General features: G+C 47.2%; 1 protein-coding gene across 2 annotated transcripts in view; it reads left to right on the top strand.

Annotated features, from left to right (window-relative positions):
• B4GALNT1 (beta-1,4-N-acetyl-galactosaminyltransferase 1) overlaps positions 1-15,235 on the top strand; it is a 71,536-nt gene that overhangs the window by 39,933 nt on the left and 16,368 nt on the right. For both annotated transcript variants that reach the window (XM_083356689.1, XM_083356688.1), the window contains 2 exons: positions 9,693-9,799; positions 9,937-9,974. In XM_083356689.1, coding sequence (XP_083212815.1) covers positions 9,693-9,799; positions 9,937-9,974 — 145 coding nt within the window. The remainder of the gene's footprint in view (positions 1-9,692; positions 9,800-9,936; positions 9,975-15,235) is intronic.

Here is a 15,235-nt window from a genome sequence, read left to right as displayed (position 1 = left end):
GCGGTGTACAGAATAAGATAGGCATACAGAATGAACCGTAGTGAAAAACAAACAATAGTAAAATACAAATTGGGACCCCAATAAGAGCTATCAGGCCAGGCCGGACTGCTGGAACAGGTAAGTTTTTAATTCGCGCCGGAAGGTGCGGAGGTCGGGGGCCATCCGGATTTCGGTTGGCAAGCTGTTCCAGAGGGCTGGCGCACCCACTGAGAATGCCCTCCCCCTGGGGGCCACCAGCCGACATTCCTTGAGCGGTGGCACCCTGAGGAGGCCCTCTCTGTGGGAGCGCACAGGACGGTGGGGCGTTGACATTGGCAGAAGGTGCTCCCGCAGGTAGTCCGGACCCATGCCATGTAGGGCTTTGTATGTCATTGTCAGCACCTTGAACTTCACACGGAAGGCAACTGGAAGCCAGTGCAGCGCACGGAGGAGAGGTGTGATATGGGAGTATCGGGAGGCTCCCAAGAGTGTCCGCGCCGCTGCACTTTGCACCAGTTGAAGCTTCCGAGTGGATCTCAAGGGCAGCCCCAAGTAGAGAGCGTTACAGTAGTCTAGGCGAGAGGTCACAAGAGCATGGGTGACTGTACGTAAGGCATCCAGGTCCAGATAAGGCCGTAATTGGCGAACTAGTCGAACCCGGGAGAAGGCCCCCTTGGTCACAGCTCCTATGTGATCTTCCAGGGAGAGCTGCGAGTCAAGGAGGACACCCAGGTTGCGGGCCCTATCAACAGGGGGTAGTAACTCGTCCCCGATGTTAAGGGATGGGATGTTCTTAGTATCCTGGCTAGCCGGTACGTACAGCCATTCAGTCTTGTCCGGGTTCAGTTGAAGCCTGTTCCTCCCCATCCATTCCCGGACCGCTTTCAGGCAGCGGGACATCACGTCGAGGGCATCACTGATGTTGTTTGGAGTTGAGATGAAAAGCTGGGTGTCATCAGCATACTGATGGTACCCTACTCCAAAGCTGCGAATGATCTCGCCCAGCGGTTTCATGTAGATGTTGAACAGGAGAGGCGAGAGGACCGACCCCTGAGGTACTCCGCAAGCGAGAGGCCTCGGGGTCGACCTCTGTCCTCCTGCCAACACCGACTGCGAGCGACCCTGGAGAAAGGAGGAGAACCAGCGCAGAACCGTGCCTCCCACTCCCAGTCCCCTGAGGCGTCGCAGCAAGATACCATGGTCGATGGTATCGAAAGCCGCCGAGAGGTCTAATAAGACTAGGACAGAGGAATGGCCCCTGTTCCGGGCTCTCCAGAGATCATTTATCAGAGCGACCAATGCCGTCTCCGTGCTGTACCCCGGCCTGAAGCCCGATTGGTACGGGTCTAGATAAACCGCTTCGTCCAGGATCTGAGGGAGTTGGTGCGCCACCACGCTCTCAACAACCTTCGCAAGGAAGCGAAGATTGGAGACTGGACGAAAGTTATTCAATGAGGATGGGTCCAAGGTGGGCTTCTTGAGGAGAGGTCTCACCACCGCCTCCTTCAAGGCGGTGGGGAAGTGACCCTCACTCAGAGAAGCGGAGATGACCGCCAGGAACCAGCCTCGTGTCCCCTCTCGAGCTGCATATGCCAGCCAGGAAGGGCACGGGTCCAGTAAGCATGTGGAGGAGCTCAACCTCCTCATAATCCTGTCCACTTCCTTGGGAGTCACAGGATCAAATTCCTCCCAGGTGACGTCGACAAGACTGTCCATGTCTTGTTCTTCCAACTCAGCCCAGTTGGAGTCCAGGCCGGTTCGGATCCGAGCAATTTTATCCAGCAGATATTGACCGAATTCCTCGGCTCGACCCTGCAAGGGTTCCTCCCTCACCTCTTGGTTCAGTAGGGAGCGAGTCACCCTGAACAAGGCAGCCGGGCGATTATCTGCGGACGCGATGAGGGTGGAAAAGTAGTTGGATTTTGCCACCCTTATCGCAGCGAGATAAGACCTGGTGAGGCTTCTTAATCGCAATCGGTCGGATTCGGATCGACTGGATCTCCAACGGCTCTCTAGGCCCCGTCTCCGACGCTTCATTTCCCGGAGCTCCGCGGTGAACCATGGGGCTCGCTGGGATCTGCGCCGGGTCAGAGGCCGCATGGGTGCAACTCGGTCCAGAGCCTCCGTGGCTGCCTTCTCCCAGGCTTCCACTAAGGCATCCGCCGAGCTGTGAGCAGGGAGTGCATGTGCGTCCCCAAGCGCTGCCTGGAACCTATCAGGGTCCATTAGGCGCCTAGGGCGGTACCATCTGGTTGGCACCGTGCACCCACGGCGGGGGGTGGCAAAGGGGAAGTCTAGCCGCACGAGGTGATGATCGGTCCATGACAGGGGCATAACAGTCGTGGCACCCCCACCGAAATCATCGCGCCACCGTCCAGACAAGAACACTAAGTCTGGGGTGTGGCCTCTCTCATGAGTCGGTCCAGAAATTATTTGCGACAGGTCCATGGCCGTCATGGAAGCCATGAACTCCCGAGCCAGATCGGACGATCCTCCCAGGGACGGTAGGTTAAAGTCGCCCAAGACCATGAGTCTTGGGAATTCAACCACCAACCCTGAGAGGACATCGAGTAGCTCGGGCAGGGCTGCTGCTGCACGATTAGGTGGTAGGTATGCTAGCAGCAGGCCCAACTGCGCTCCCGGGCCGTATCTCAGTAGGAGAGACTCACACCCGACCATCTGAGGGACGGTGATCTCTCGCGGGCTAAGGGATTCCCTGATGATAACTGCCACTCCCCCGCCCCTCCCGTGGGTCCGAGGCTGGTGCAGCACCTGGAAACCTGGCGGGCAGAGGTCAACTAGAGGGACACCACCCTCTTGGCCCAGCCAGGTTTCCGTGATGCAAGCCAGGTCCGCGTGCTCGCTCTCCACTAGGTCACGAACAAGATGTGCCTTGTTAGCTACGGACCTGGCATTCAGGTAGACCAGCCTCAGCATAGGAGGCTGCACACCTTCGCTCCCGGGTCCTCCGGGGAAGTACAGAGGGTCGGAGCGTCTCACCGCTTGTACAGAGCGGAGATGACACTCCCGGTGATGATGCGGCCCTCTGTTTGTGCACCTTCTGCCGTTCCCCACCATCCTGGGAATAGGATGTTCGTCAGTGCACCTTCGGATATTGTCGGCGACTGGTCCTCGTTTCTCACCAAGCCTGGCCTGCGTTATGGCACTCGGAAGGCCTGCCTTTCCCGAGCAGCCATACTCTTTTCCCGCCCCCCTCCCTAACCCAACAAAAAACTTAACAAGAAACTTAACCAGGGGCCTCTTGTTGGTCTTGTAATGGAGGCCCCTGACCCTGCCTGGCCATCTCTCAGAGGCCCAAAGGTCGGGCCCGTCATCGAGGTTTGATGTAATGAAGGCAGGACGAACCCAGGAGAGGGGGGAACTCCTGAGGGCGAGAAGGTCTATGCAAGAATATTGAAGATGCATAGGGAGCATCGGGGAGCATTGGGAAGGCGGTCCCCTGGGTGGAGCATTAGAAGGAGGGTCTAGTCGGGTAGGTGGGTATCTGGACCGTCACCCAGCCACTGCCACTTGGCTGGGTGAACCGCAGAAGCAGGCCACTCCCCCATCCTCTCACGATGGGTTGTGATTCTGCTTCTGGGGGTGGTCCAGGACCCACTCTGGGTGAAGCATACCCCATAGAGCTCTCACCTCTATGGGGCTGCAGGTGTAGGACAGGCCACTCTGCCACCGTGGCTTGCACCCAGGCCCATCATGTCCTGTGGGGCGAGGGAGGGCAGGGGGGGGGGTTCGGAGCTGGAAGAGGCCAGATGTTGATGGCCTCGGTTGTCTGGTCGCCGTCATCTCCAACAATCAGCTGCATCCTGGCGTCTTTAGGGGTGTTGATCGGCACGGAGATTGTTTCGGCACCCAGGGTGCGGGCCGTGGACGCCCCGCCGCATCTAGTGGTGCTGCCGTCGAGGGGGTTTCAGTGAGATTGGGTGACCGGGGCCTGGAGAAGTTTAGCGCCGCTGTCAAAGGCCCCTCGGTGGTGGTCGATCGGGTCCGTACAGCCGGCCTGCGGCATCTCCTTGTTCCCAGGGAGAAGCCGCCGTTGATCAGGAGCAGGCCAGGAGGTCGAAGCAGGGCAACGACTCCAGTCCCGGTTGCTGCGGCTGTCTCTTCCGCCACCTAGCTGCTCCATTTGATCCGCGGGGTCTTTCCTGAACATCCCTGACGTCGCTGTTGTCCAGGGAGGCATAATAGGGAGCCGAGGATGGAGGCACCGGCCCCACTCTGGATGGCTGCAGCAGTTGCAGCGGCTCGGGGGCGGGTTAGAGGCGCCCCATCGCCACTGCCCCCGCCGGTGTTCGGGCCCGTGGGGAGATGAAAGGCTAGGGCCCCACGGGGTACTCGCCGTCGCCGCTGCCGACGATGCCGCCGCCTCCGCTACCCAGGTGGTCTGCAGCGCCTCCGTTGGTCGCTTGGGGAAGCCGCCGGAGTCGAACAGGTACGGGGGTTGGGGCAGGGCAGAGATGTTGCCGCAGTCGCCTGGAAGCCGGTCAGGGGGCCGGGGCAGAGCAGAGCCTCCGGCCCCTCCTGGATGCCCGCCAAGGGCCAGGGGGCGGGCCTGGGGAAGCCCTGCCGCCACTGCCATCGTGGCTGCCGGCTCCCCGAATAGGCGACCGAGCTGGGGCTTGGGAGTCGTTGCCACCGCCGCTGAAGGCGCCTCCGCCGCACAGCTGGTCCGCGGAGACGCCGCTGCCGCCCGGGAGCCGGTCAGGAGCCGATCAGGGGGCCGGGGCAGAGCAGAGCCTCCGGCCCCTCCTGGATGTCTGAAGGCGCCTCCGCCGCACCGCTGATCTGCGGAGACGCCGATTGCCGCCCGGGAGCCGGTCAGGAGTCGATCAGGGGGCCGGGGCAGAGCAGAGCCTCCGGCCCCTCCTGGATGCCTGAAGGCGCCTCCGCCGCACAGCTGGCCCACGGAGACGCCGCTGCCGCCCGGGAGCCGGTCGGGAGCCGATCAGGGGGCCGGGGCAGAGCAGAGCCTCCGGCCCCTTCTGGATGCCTGAAGGTGCCTCCGCCGCACAGCTGATCTGCGGAGACGCCGTTGCCGCCCGGGAGCCGGTCAGGAGTCGATCAGGGGGCCGGGGCAGAGCAGAGCCTCCGGCCCCTCCTGGATGCCTGAAGGCGCCTCCGCCGCACAGCTGATCTGCGGAGACGCCGTTGCCGCCCGGGAGCCGGTCAGGAGTCGATCAGGGGGCCGGGCAGAGCAGAGCCTCCGGTCTCTCCTGGATGCCTGAGGGCGCCTCCGCCGCACAGCTGATCCGCGGAGACGCCGCCCCTGCCCGGCAGCATGAACATTGGTAGAGGCAGGGCAGAGGCGCTGGCCCCCGCTTATAACGGTTGCCAACGGCCCAGGTGACGAGGCGGAGGTGTCCCGGCACCCCAGCAGCTGTTTCGGGAGGCAGCAGGTGGCACCATTGCCCAGCTCATCTGCCCGAATTTTTGGCCCCACCCCAGGGGTCCGCTGACATCCCTGGGGGGCTCCTGGGGGGACGCCTTACCGTTGGGGGCTACGGAGCTCTCCCCAGCGCGTATTATTATCTGAAAGATATCATCTGGAGAAGATGACACTGCACTACCAAGTAATTCCCTTGATCTTTTTAGACCTGCCTCTAAAGGCAAATAACATAGATATGAAATTATCCAGAAATTGCCCATGTGAGCAAATCTATTTTTGGAACATACTTCTTAGAAGCTAGAAAAATATGAGATAGATAACACAGCACCAGATGAGTTTGTAACTGGCTTACATATTGTACTTGATGTGCAGTCCTTAAAGGACATCCACATGGAGGGAAGTAAGCAGTGGGGTACCTCAGGGTTCCGTTTTAGGCCCAATACTCTTCAATATCTTCATAAACGATCGAGACGAGGGAATAGAAGGGGAAATTCATCAGATTTGCAGATGACATTAAACTGGCAGGAATAACCAATACCCCAGAAGACAAGCTCAAGATCTAAAAAGATCTTGACAGACTTATATGCTGTCCCCCATCTAACAAAATGAAATTTAATGAAGATAAAAAGTAAGGTTTACAATTAGGCAAGAAAAACCAACTGTATAGGTACAGACTAGGTGAAACATGGCTTAATGCCAGTAACTGTGAGAGGGATCTTGGAGTCCTAGTGGACAGTCACTTAAATAAGAGCCAAGAGTGTACAGCAGCAGCCAAAAAAGCCAATACAATCCTGGGCTGCATGTGAAGATCATGTGAAATTCTAGTACTGCTTTACAAAGCCTTAGTAAGACCACACTTGGAATATAGCATCCAGTTTTGGTCACCACAATACAAAAAAGATGTTGAGACTCTGGAAAAAGCGCAGAGAAAAGCAACAAGAATGATTAGGGGGCTGGAGGCTAAAACATACTAAGAATGATTACAGGAATTAGGTATGTCTAGCCTAATGACGCAGTGGCTCACTGGTTAGGACGCTGAGCTTGTCAATCAGAAGGTTGGCAGTTTGGCGGGTTGAATCCTGAGTGCTGCGTAACAGAGTGAGCGCCTGTTACTCATCCCAGCTTCTACCAACCTAGCAGTTCGAAAGCACGTAAAAATGCAAGTAGAAAAATAGGGACCACTATGGTGGGAAGGTAACAGTGTTCCATGCGCCTCTGACATCTAGTCATGCTGGCCACATGACCACGGAGACGTCCTCAGACAAATGCTGGCTCTTCGGCTTTGAAACGGAGATGAGCACCGCCCCCTAGAGTTGGAAATGACTAGCACACATGTGCGGGGGAATCTTCACCTTTTTAGTCTAATGAAAAGAAGGGCTAGGGGAGACATGATAGCAGTGTTCAATATTTGAGGGGCACCTACAAAGATGAGTGGTTCAGACTGTTCTCCAAAACACCTGAAGGCAGGACAAGAAACAATGGTCGGAATCTAATCAAGAAGAGAAGCAGCCTAGAACTAAGGAGAAAATTCCTAATGGTGAGAGCAATCAACCAATGGAATGGCTGGCCTTCAGAAGTGGTAGGTGTTCCTTCACTTGAGGCTTTCAAAAAGAGACTGGACAACCATCTGTCTGAAATAGTATAGGGTCCTCCAAGGTCCCTCCCAACTCTATTATTCTGTTTTGTGTTCTAAGTTACTTAATTGTAGAAAATCATTCTCTCCTGTCACCTGCTATAAACCGTCTGGATTGGAAATCCCAGAGCTGAGACTTCTTCAGGAGGAACTTACATTATTAGGCTCTGGAGCCTCTGAGTTTCCCTTTTGATGACTGAACTTATAGACAAAACTTTCTTATGCCCTGAAAGTTGACATTAATTGAAGGTGTTTATTTCTCTTCCTGTTCTCTTCTTTTGTGTGCCCAAAACTTTTAAAATCAATAACATTAAAAATCTCCCATTGCCCTTCCATTCCTTAATGAGACATTAACCTTCAGTAAGTGCTGAAAATTAAAATGTTTAATTTTAGTGTGTGGCAGTGAAAGAGTTAATGGCATGAGACTTAGATGAAAAAAAATAATTCTGTTTTGCCTTCCTCCCATTCCTGCTCTAAGCCTGTACTTGTTTTGCTGGACTTAGCTGGATTCTGTATCTCCCATCAAACAGTCACCGATTATATCAGTGCCTTAAATAATGGGTGAAATATTTGCAGAAAGGTAAATCACACTGAGATTTAGCTTGTGCTCTCTTGCAGTAGAAAGGGTATAACACGTTCACTTTTTCCCCTCATAAAACCTAGGTAAAATGACCAAACGTTCTTAGAAAATGTAAGGGAGAAACGTGAAAAAGGGACAAATCTGAGAAGTAAGGATTAAAAAAAAGAAAATCTCCACTTAGTTTTACAAAGAAAAATTTAAGAGCAAAACCAAGGCAAACTTTACAAAAACATATATTCTATTTTTTTTAAAAAAAAATCTGTTCAGTCATATCCGGTTCTCGAGAGACTTTCTGGATTGGTGCCTGTAGTTCTCTTGGCAAAGTTTTTCAGAAGTGAGTTGTGATTGTCTCCTTAGATTTGAAAGAAGGTGACCGGCCTAACGTCAGTCACCCAGATGGTTTTATGCCTAAGGCAGAACTAGAACTCACTATCTTCCGCTTTATAGCCTGTTGCCTTAACCATTACACTAAACTGACTCTTGTATTCTAGTGAAAATATCTAAAATCAAATGGTACAGGTAGTGTTTGACTTATGACCATTTGTTTAGTGACCGTTCAGAGTTACAACAGCACTGGAAAAAAATTGACTTATGGTAGTTTTTCACATTTATAACCATTGCAGCATCCCCGTGGTCATGTGATTAAAATTCAGTCGCTTAGCAACTGGCATCTATGATGGTTGCAGTGTCCCGGGATCATGTGATCACCTTTTACAAGCAAAGTCAATGGGAAAGTCAGATTCACTAAATAACTGTTACTAGCTTAACAACTACAATGATTCACTTAACAACTGAGGCAAGAAAGGTTGTAAAATGAGGCGAAACTCACTTAACAACTGTCTTGTTGAGCAATGGAAATTTTGGACTCAATTACCTGATTATATATGTCTATGTCCAGGTCATGATTGTCCCAAAGGTGCTTTTTCAAGAGGCAATTGGATTTTCTTCTTTTTCTTTAAAGATGTTTTGCTTTTCATCCGAGAAGCTTCTTTGGCTTTGAAGCTTCTTCAGCTTCTTGAATGAGAAGCGAAATGTCTTCAAAGAAAAACAAGGAAGTCCAGTTGCCTCTTGAAAAAGTACCTGTGGGACGACCTGATTATATATAAATTTATTTTTGAAAGACAATTCAGTTTCCATATTTTTCATATGAAAGTGAGAGATTACATTAAATGGTACAATTTGTATGATAAACGTTAAATGACCAAACTAAGGGCAAATGTGAATTTTTGAAAAATCAAAAAAAAAAAATGAAATAAAGGACTGCCTTTATAGTAAAGAATGTAGTTATAGGGCTAAAAATTGTTATGTGCCATTCTGCAGTCTTGTTAATATGTTTCAGTTAAACTAACTACATTAGGAAAGATGGAAAGGAAACTATGATGAGAAACCATGGGAAATATATATAAAATATTTGTTCATTCATTCATTTGTAGGATCTATATGGGCACCTATCTCAGAGCAATGAGTCTGGGCAGCATGTAAAGTTAAATCAGTAATTAAGCCATTTCAAATGATAAACATCCAAAGTTACAAACAGCCATTCCAACTTACTGGGAAACAGTATCATTTGATAAGACAGAAGATTGATTGGTTGTTAGTCTCCTGAGCACCTTGTACTTTTTAAAAATGATTATAATTAACTGTGCCTTCCTGTCATGGGAAGTTAGAAGCATTTCTGGATTAAATTGTAATACAAGTTCCCAAAAAACTACAAAATATTAATCCAAGTATTACAATGAATGAATGTAATGTTTGATCTTCCCAGTAATAGGAAATGTAAATCCCAGTGAGCAGCATGAGGCTTAGTTTTGAATAAGTAAACTGCTAGACTTATTCCAGGAGGCATGAAGTTCTAATTTTACTGCCATGAAAATAATGCAAATAATGGATTTCCCACCTTGTGAATAGGCTTAAATATTAGCCATTGAGAAACAAAACAGCAGAGGAAAGTGTTAAGCAACTATGTTTTAAAGTAACCCCATGGCAAGAAGATGCTTGGCATGTGTAACTGTCATTCCTTGGGAGGTTTTTTTTTTTTGCTTATCAATGAAAGCCAAATGTTGGCACTCTCAACTGCCTTCCTTTATCTCCATCAGGTCTCGGTCTCCACTTGATCAGCTGATCATTGTCCAAGCCAACTCACCTCTAGAATACCCAGTTCAAGGTGTGGAAGTTCGCCCCCTCCAGAGCATTCTTATTCCAGGCAAGCCTTTTATTTTATGTGCATGTCAAAAGAAGCAAAGAGAGGTCTATCACAATGTAAGAGTGTGTGATGAATCTAATAGCAACATGGAGTGGCAAAAACTTTTCATTTCTGTGTGTTTTTCCCCCCCCCCACAGGCTTGAGCTTGCAGGCAGCTGAAAAAACATTATATCAGGTAAGATAGCAATAGCACTTAGTCTTACCTACTGCTTCACAGTGCTTTACAGCCCTCTCTGAATGGTTTACAGAGTCAGCCTATTGCCCTCAGCAATCTGGGTCCTCATTTTACTGACCTTGGAAAGATGGAAGGCTGAGTCAACCTTGAGCTGGTCAGGATCGAACTCCTGGCAGTGGGCAGAATTAGCCTGCAATACTACATTCTAGCCACTGCGCCACCACGGCTCAGTGGTGCTTGATGCCCAGCAGTTGGAGGGCAGGGTTAGGGCGTGGGTGTCTGGCATTCAGGAATTGTAGCCCTTTTACCTGCCATCTGAATGTTTCCTCCTTTAAAACAGGGCTGGCAAGCTTGTTTTGGAAGGAAACATAATTTTCTTGGGAAATAAACTTTGATAGCAATCAAAAGGGCTGTTTTGTTGTTAGCTGCAAAGTCGTGTCCGACCCATCGTGACCCTATAGACAACGTTCCTCCAGGCCTTCCTGTCCTCTATGACCTTCTGGAGTCCATTTAAGCTCACGTCTACTGCTTCAGTGACTCCATCCAGCCACCTCATTCTCTGTCGTCCCTTTCTTCTATTGCCCTCAATCTTTCCCAGCATTAGGCTCTTCTCCAGCGAGTCCTTCCTTCTCATTAGGTGGCCAAAGTATTTGAGTTTTAGCTTCAGGATCTGGCCTTCTAAAGAGTAGTCAGGGTTGACCTCCTCTAGAACTGACTGGTTTAATAATAATAATAATTTTATTTGTATACCGCCCTTTTCCCGAAGGACTCAGTTTGATCGCCTTGCAGTCCAAGGGACTCACAGGAGTCTTCTCCAGCACCAGAGTTCAAAGGCCTCAATTCTTTGGCGCTCAGCCTTTCTTATGGTCCAACTTCCACTGCCATACATTGCAACTGGGAAGACCATAGCCTTGACCATACACACTTTTGTTGACAGAGTGATGTCTCTGCTTTTTAGTGTGCTGTCTAGATTTGCCATGGCTTTCCTCCCCAGGAGCAAGCGTTTTTTAATTTCTTGGCTACAGTCCCCATCTGCAGTGATCTTGGAGCCCAGGAAAATAAAATCTGTCACTACCTCCATTTCTTCCCCATCTATTTGCCAGGAATTAAGAGGGCCGGATGCCATGATCTTGGTTTTTTTAATGTTAAGTTTCAACCCAACTTTTGCACTCTCCTTCTTCACCCACAACAAGAGGCTCTTTAGTTCTTCTTCACTTTCTGCCATTAGAGTGGTATCATCTGCATATCTTAGGTTGTTGATATTTCTTCTGGCAATCTTAATTCCAACTTTTGATTCATCTAGCCCTGCCTTTCTCATGATGTGCTCTGCATATAAGTTAAATAGGCAGGGTGACAGTATACAGCCTTGCCGGACTCCTTTCCTAATTTTGAACCAATCAGTGGTTCCTTGTCCAGTTCTCACTGTTGCTTCTTGGCCCACATATAGGTTTCTCAAGAGACAAATAAGATGGTCTGGTACTCCCATCTCTTTAAGAACTTGCCACAGTTTGTTATGATCCACACAATCAAAGGCTTTAGCATAGTCAATGAAGCAGAAGTAGATGTTTTTCTGGAACTCTCTAGCTTTCTCTATGATCCAGCGTATGTTGGCAATTTGATCTCTAGTTCCTCTGCCTCTTCGAAATCCTGCCTGTACTTCTGGTAGTTCTCGATCCACATACTGCTGGAGTCTAGCTTGTAGGATTTTAAGCAAAGCTTCCTCAGACAACCATTTTGCTTTCTTGCATTTCTTTTTCTTTGGGATGGTTTTGGTTGCTACCTGTTGTGCAATGTTGTGAACGTCTGTCCATAGTTCTTCAGGCACTCTGTCTATCAGATCTAATTCCTTAAATCTACTTGTCACCTCTACTGTATATTCAACAGGGATATGATTTAATTCATACCTGAGTGGCCTAGTGCTTTTCTCTACTTTCTTCAGTTTAAGCCTAAACTTTGCAATGAGAAGCTCATGGTCTGAGCCACAGTTAGCTCCTGATCTTGTTTTTACTGACTGTATAGATCCACACAATCAAATGCTTTAGCATAGTCAATGAAGCAGAAGTAGATGTTTTTCTGGAACTCCCTAGCTTTCTCCATGATCCAGCGTATGTTGGCAATTTGATCTCTAGTTCCTCTGCCTCTTCGAAATTCTGCCTGTACTTCTGGTAGTTCTCTATCCACATATTGCTGGAGTCTAGCTTGTAGGATTTTAAGCATAACTTTACTAGAATGTGAAATGAGTGCAATGGGGCGATAGTTTGAACATTTTTTTAATTATAAGTTTTTTATTGATTTTCCAATATTACAATAGTATCTTTGAAAAGCAACGTAGTGCTTACAGTAGTTCCATTTCATACAGATACATATTATTACAAATCTCCAGTTTGTTGTAACCAGTATTTCCTCTCTGTTTTCCTTTAATACATATTATCTCTTATCTAAATTAACATACTTCTTATTGTTATCCATCAGTTATTTAGTAGTTTTCTTACATTTGTCAATACTTTTATATATTTTATATTTTAACATTCCTTCTTTAAGACATCAAACACCTTATATATTTTTCCAGCTTTAATTTTGCATTGATACTAAAGTTAAATGTTTGAAGTTTCTCATTTTTATATTTCTGGGTGACCTCCCTTCCCTTTACAGAATTCTCTCCAATACCTAATAATATAAATACACTTCTTATCTATCTCATTTCCATATTAACAAGTTAGTAATACAATATAATATTCTTGTTTTCATTATAGTTTCTACATATTGAAAATTAGCCAAAATTTCTCCCATTTCAACATTTAATACATCCTTTCATATCACTACATCCAAGTATATTAATTACATTATATCATTCTTAAGATATATACATCTTAATCAATTTCATTTAAAGAGCTCAATATTTCAATTTAACTGTTGATATTTATACATCTGAGTTCTTTTTTTTAATTAGCCAATATTTTTATCTACTCATCAAAACAATCTCTCGTAATCCAAGTACAATCCTGTCTCTTCTAGTGTTTTCTGTTTCAGGCCTCTTAAATATGTCCACTCTTCTTCAATCTTATTCTTGCTTTTTTCCTTTGCCATGTCATTTTTTGTTTCCTTGCTTCAGGGTCATCAAATAATTCTTGTGTTATTATATCGTATTGAAATGACTCTCCAATCTCCATTTTTGAAGGGTTGACGGGTCTAATAAAAGCACCAAATCTTCTCATTATTTTCTCCTCTTGATATAATTGTCCTGCACTGTGTATTTTTTCTTCCAACTGTTTCTCATTTTGATCTTCAAGTGTCTGTGCTTGTTGAGTAGTTAAAACTTCTGTCAATGTATGTGATTGTTCAATTTCTTCTGTTATGTTCTGTCCCAATAGATTATTAGTTGTTGTCACAATTTGAGTTTGCTTAACCAAGATGCTTTCTAGTTTTTTTCCAAAAGCTCTTATTTCATCGCTGGCTATAGAAAGGAACTGATAAGTTTGGCAGGTTATTTTCATCATAGCATAGATTTGTTTTTGTATTTCTTCCATGGTGTAGTCTCACATCTGATGTTCAAGGTTAAAGGTATCAGCCAAGTCTTTTCTCTCTCTCTCTCTCTTTTTTTAAAGAGTGTCAGATTGCAATTTCAGGTTTGGCCACTGGGTGTCCCCCAAGTACTTAAAAAAATCTTTTCTTTTAGGGAAGTATCTGTTAATCTCTTTTCAATCGTTTCTTCTATTTTAAAAGAGCAAAGCCAAATTTTCAAATAAGAGTAGGAAGTAAGGAGTAGATAGTCAAAAGCTTTTAGTCCACAAGTTATAAAGTTCTAGTTGACGTCCAATTCGTTTTTTCAATTTTTTTTTTTAAAAAACACCCCTGGAGGCTTGATCACTGCTATTTTGAAGGGAGAATTGAACTCTCCCCTCCCTCTCCGCAGGGGGGAAGGTACTTAGCAGCTTATTTAGGTGAAAGGAAGAAGATTGGAGTATAAGAGAGGGATCTTACCCAGTCTCTTCCACGCTGCTTTAATGTTGCCTGGTGGTAAGTGTGACTTCGGCTGTCTGCAGCCTAGTAACTGGCCATGTTTTGTCTGCTGGTTTGAAGGGAACGCAGGCACTGATGGGAGGGTTGCAGCTCCCCCGCATTTCTGCAAAAGCCCATTCTTGCTGGTTACCTCTCCAGGGTGACTCTTCTGCCCTTTTAGGACCCCCCAGCAATGCGAAACTGGACGTGGAAGATGAGAGCCATCCTTTAGACATCCATAACAGCGGCGTTCGCAAACTGGAAGTCTAGTTTGAACATTCTTTGGCACTTTGGAATTGGAATGTAAACTGATCTTTTCCAATCCTGTGGCCAAATTTGCTGGCAAATTGAGTGTAGCACTTTTACTGCATCGTCTTTTAAGATTTTGAATAGCTCAGCTGGAATACTGTCACCTCTACTAGCTTTGTTGTTGCTCAGCTTTCCTAAGGCCCATTTCACTTCACATTCTAGGATGTCTGGCTCGAGGTCAATGACCACTTCATTGTGATTATCAGGGACGTTAAGCTCATTCTTGTATAGTTCTTCTGTGTAATTTTGCCACCTCTTCTTAATCTCTTCTGCCTCTGTTAGGTCCCTGCCATTTTGATCCTTTATCATGCCCATTTTTGCATGAAATGTTCCCTTCATCTCTCCAATTTTCCTGAAAAGATCTCTGGTTCTCCCTATTCTATTGTTTTCTTCTATTTCTTTGCATTGTTCATTTAAGAAGGCATTCTTATCTCTTCTAGCTATTCTCTGGAATTCTGCATTCAATTGGGCGTATCTTTCTTTTTCTCCCTTGCCTTTCACTTCCCTCTTTTCCTCAGCTATTTGCAAAGCTTTCTCAGACAGCCATTTTACCTTCTTGCACTTCTTCTTTGGGATGGTTTTAGTTGCTACCTCTTGCACAATGTTGTGAACCTCCGTCCATAGTTCTTCAGGCACTCTGTCTATCAGATCTAATTCCTTAAATCTATTTGTCACCTCTACTGTATCTTCATCAGAGATATTATTTAGTTCATACCTGAGTGGCCTAGTGCTTTTCCTTACTTTCTTCAGTTTAAGCCTAAATTTTGCAACAAGAAGCTCATGATCTGAGCCACAGTCAGCTCCTGGTCTTTTTACTGACTGTATTATGCTTCTCCATCTTTGGCTGCAGAGCATATAGTCAATCTGATTTCTGTGTTGACTGTCTGGTGATGTCCATGTGTAGAGCCGTCTCTTGGGTTGTTGGAATAGAGTGTTTGCTATGACCATCGTAT

This window comes from Vipera ursinii (genome assembly GCF_947247035.1).
Source record: "Vipera ursinii genome assembly, chromosome: 2".
In the NCBI taxonomy this organism is placed as follows: domain Eukaryota; kingdom Metazoa; phylum Chordata; class Lepidosauria; order Squamata; family Viperidae; genus Vipera; species Vipera ursinii.
The sequence above is the reverse complement of the archived record's forward strand: the minus strand, read 5'-3'. Positions and strand labels throughout refer to the sequence as shown.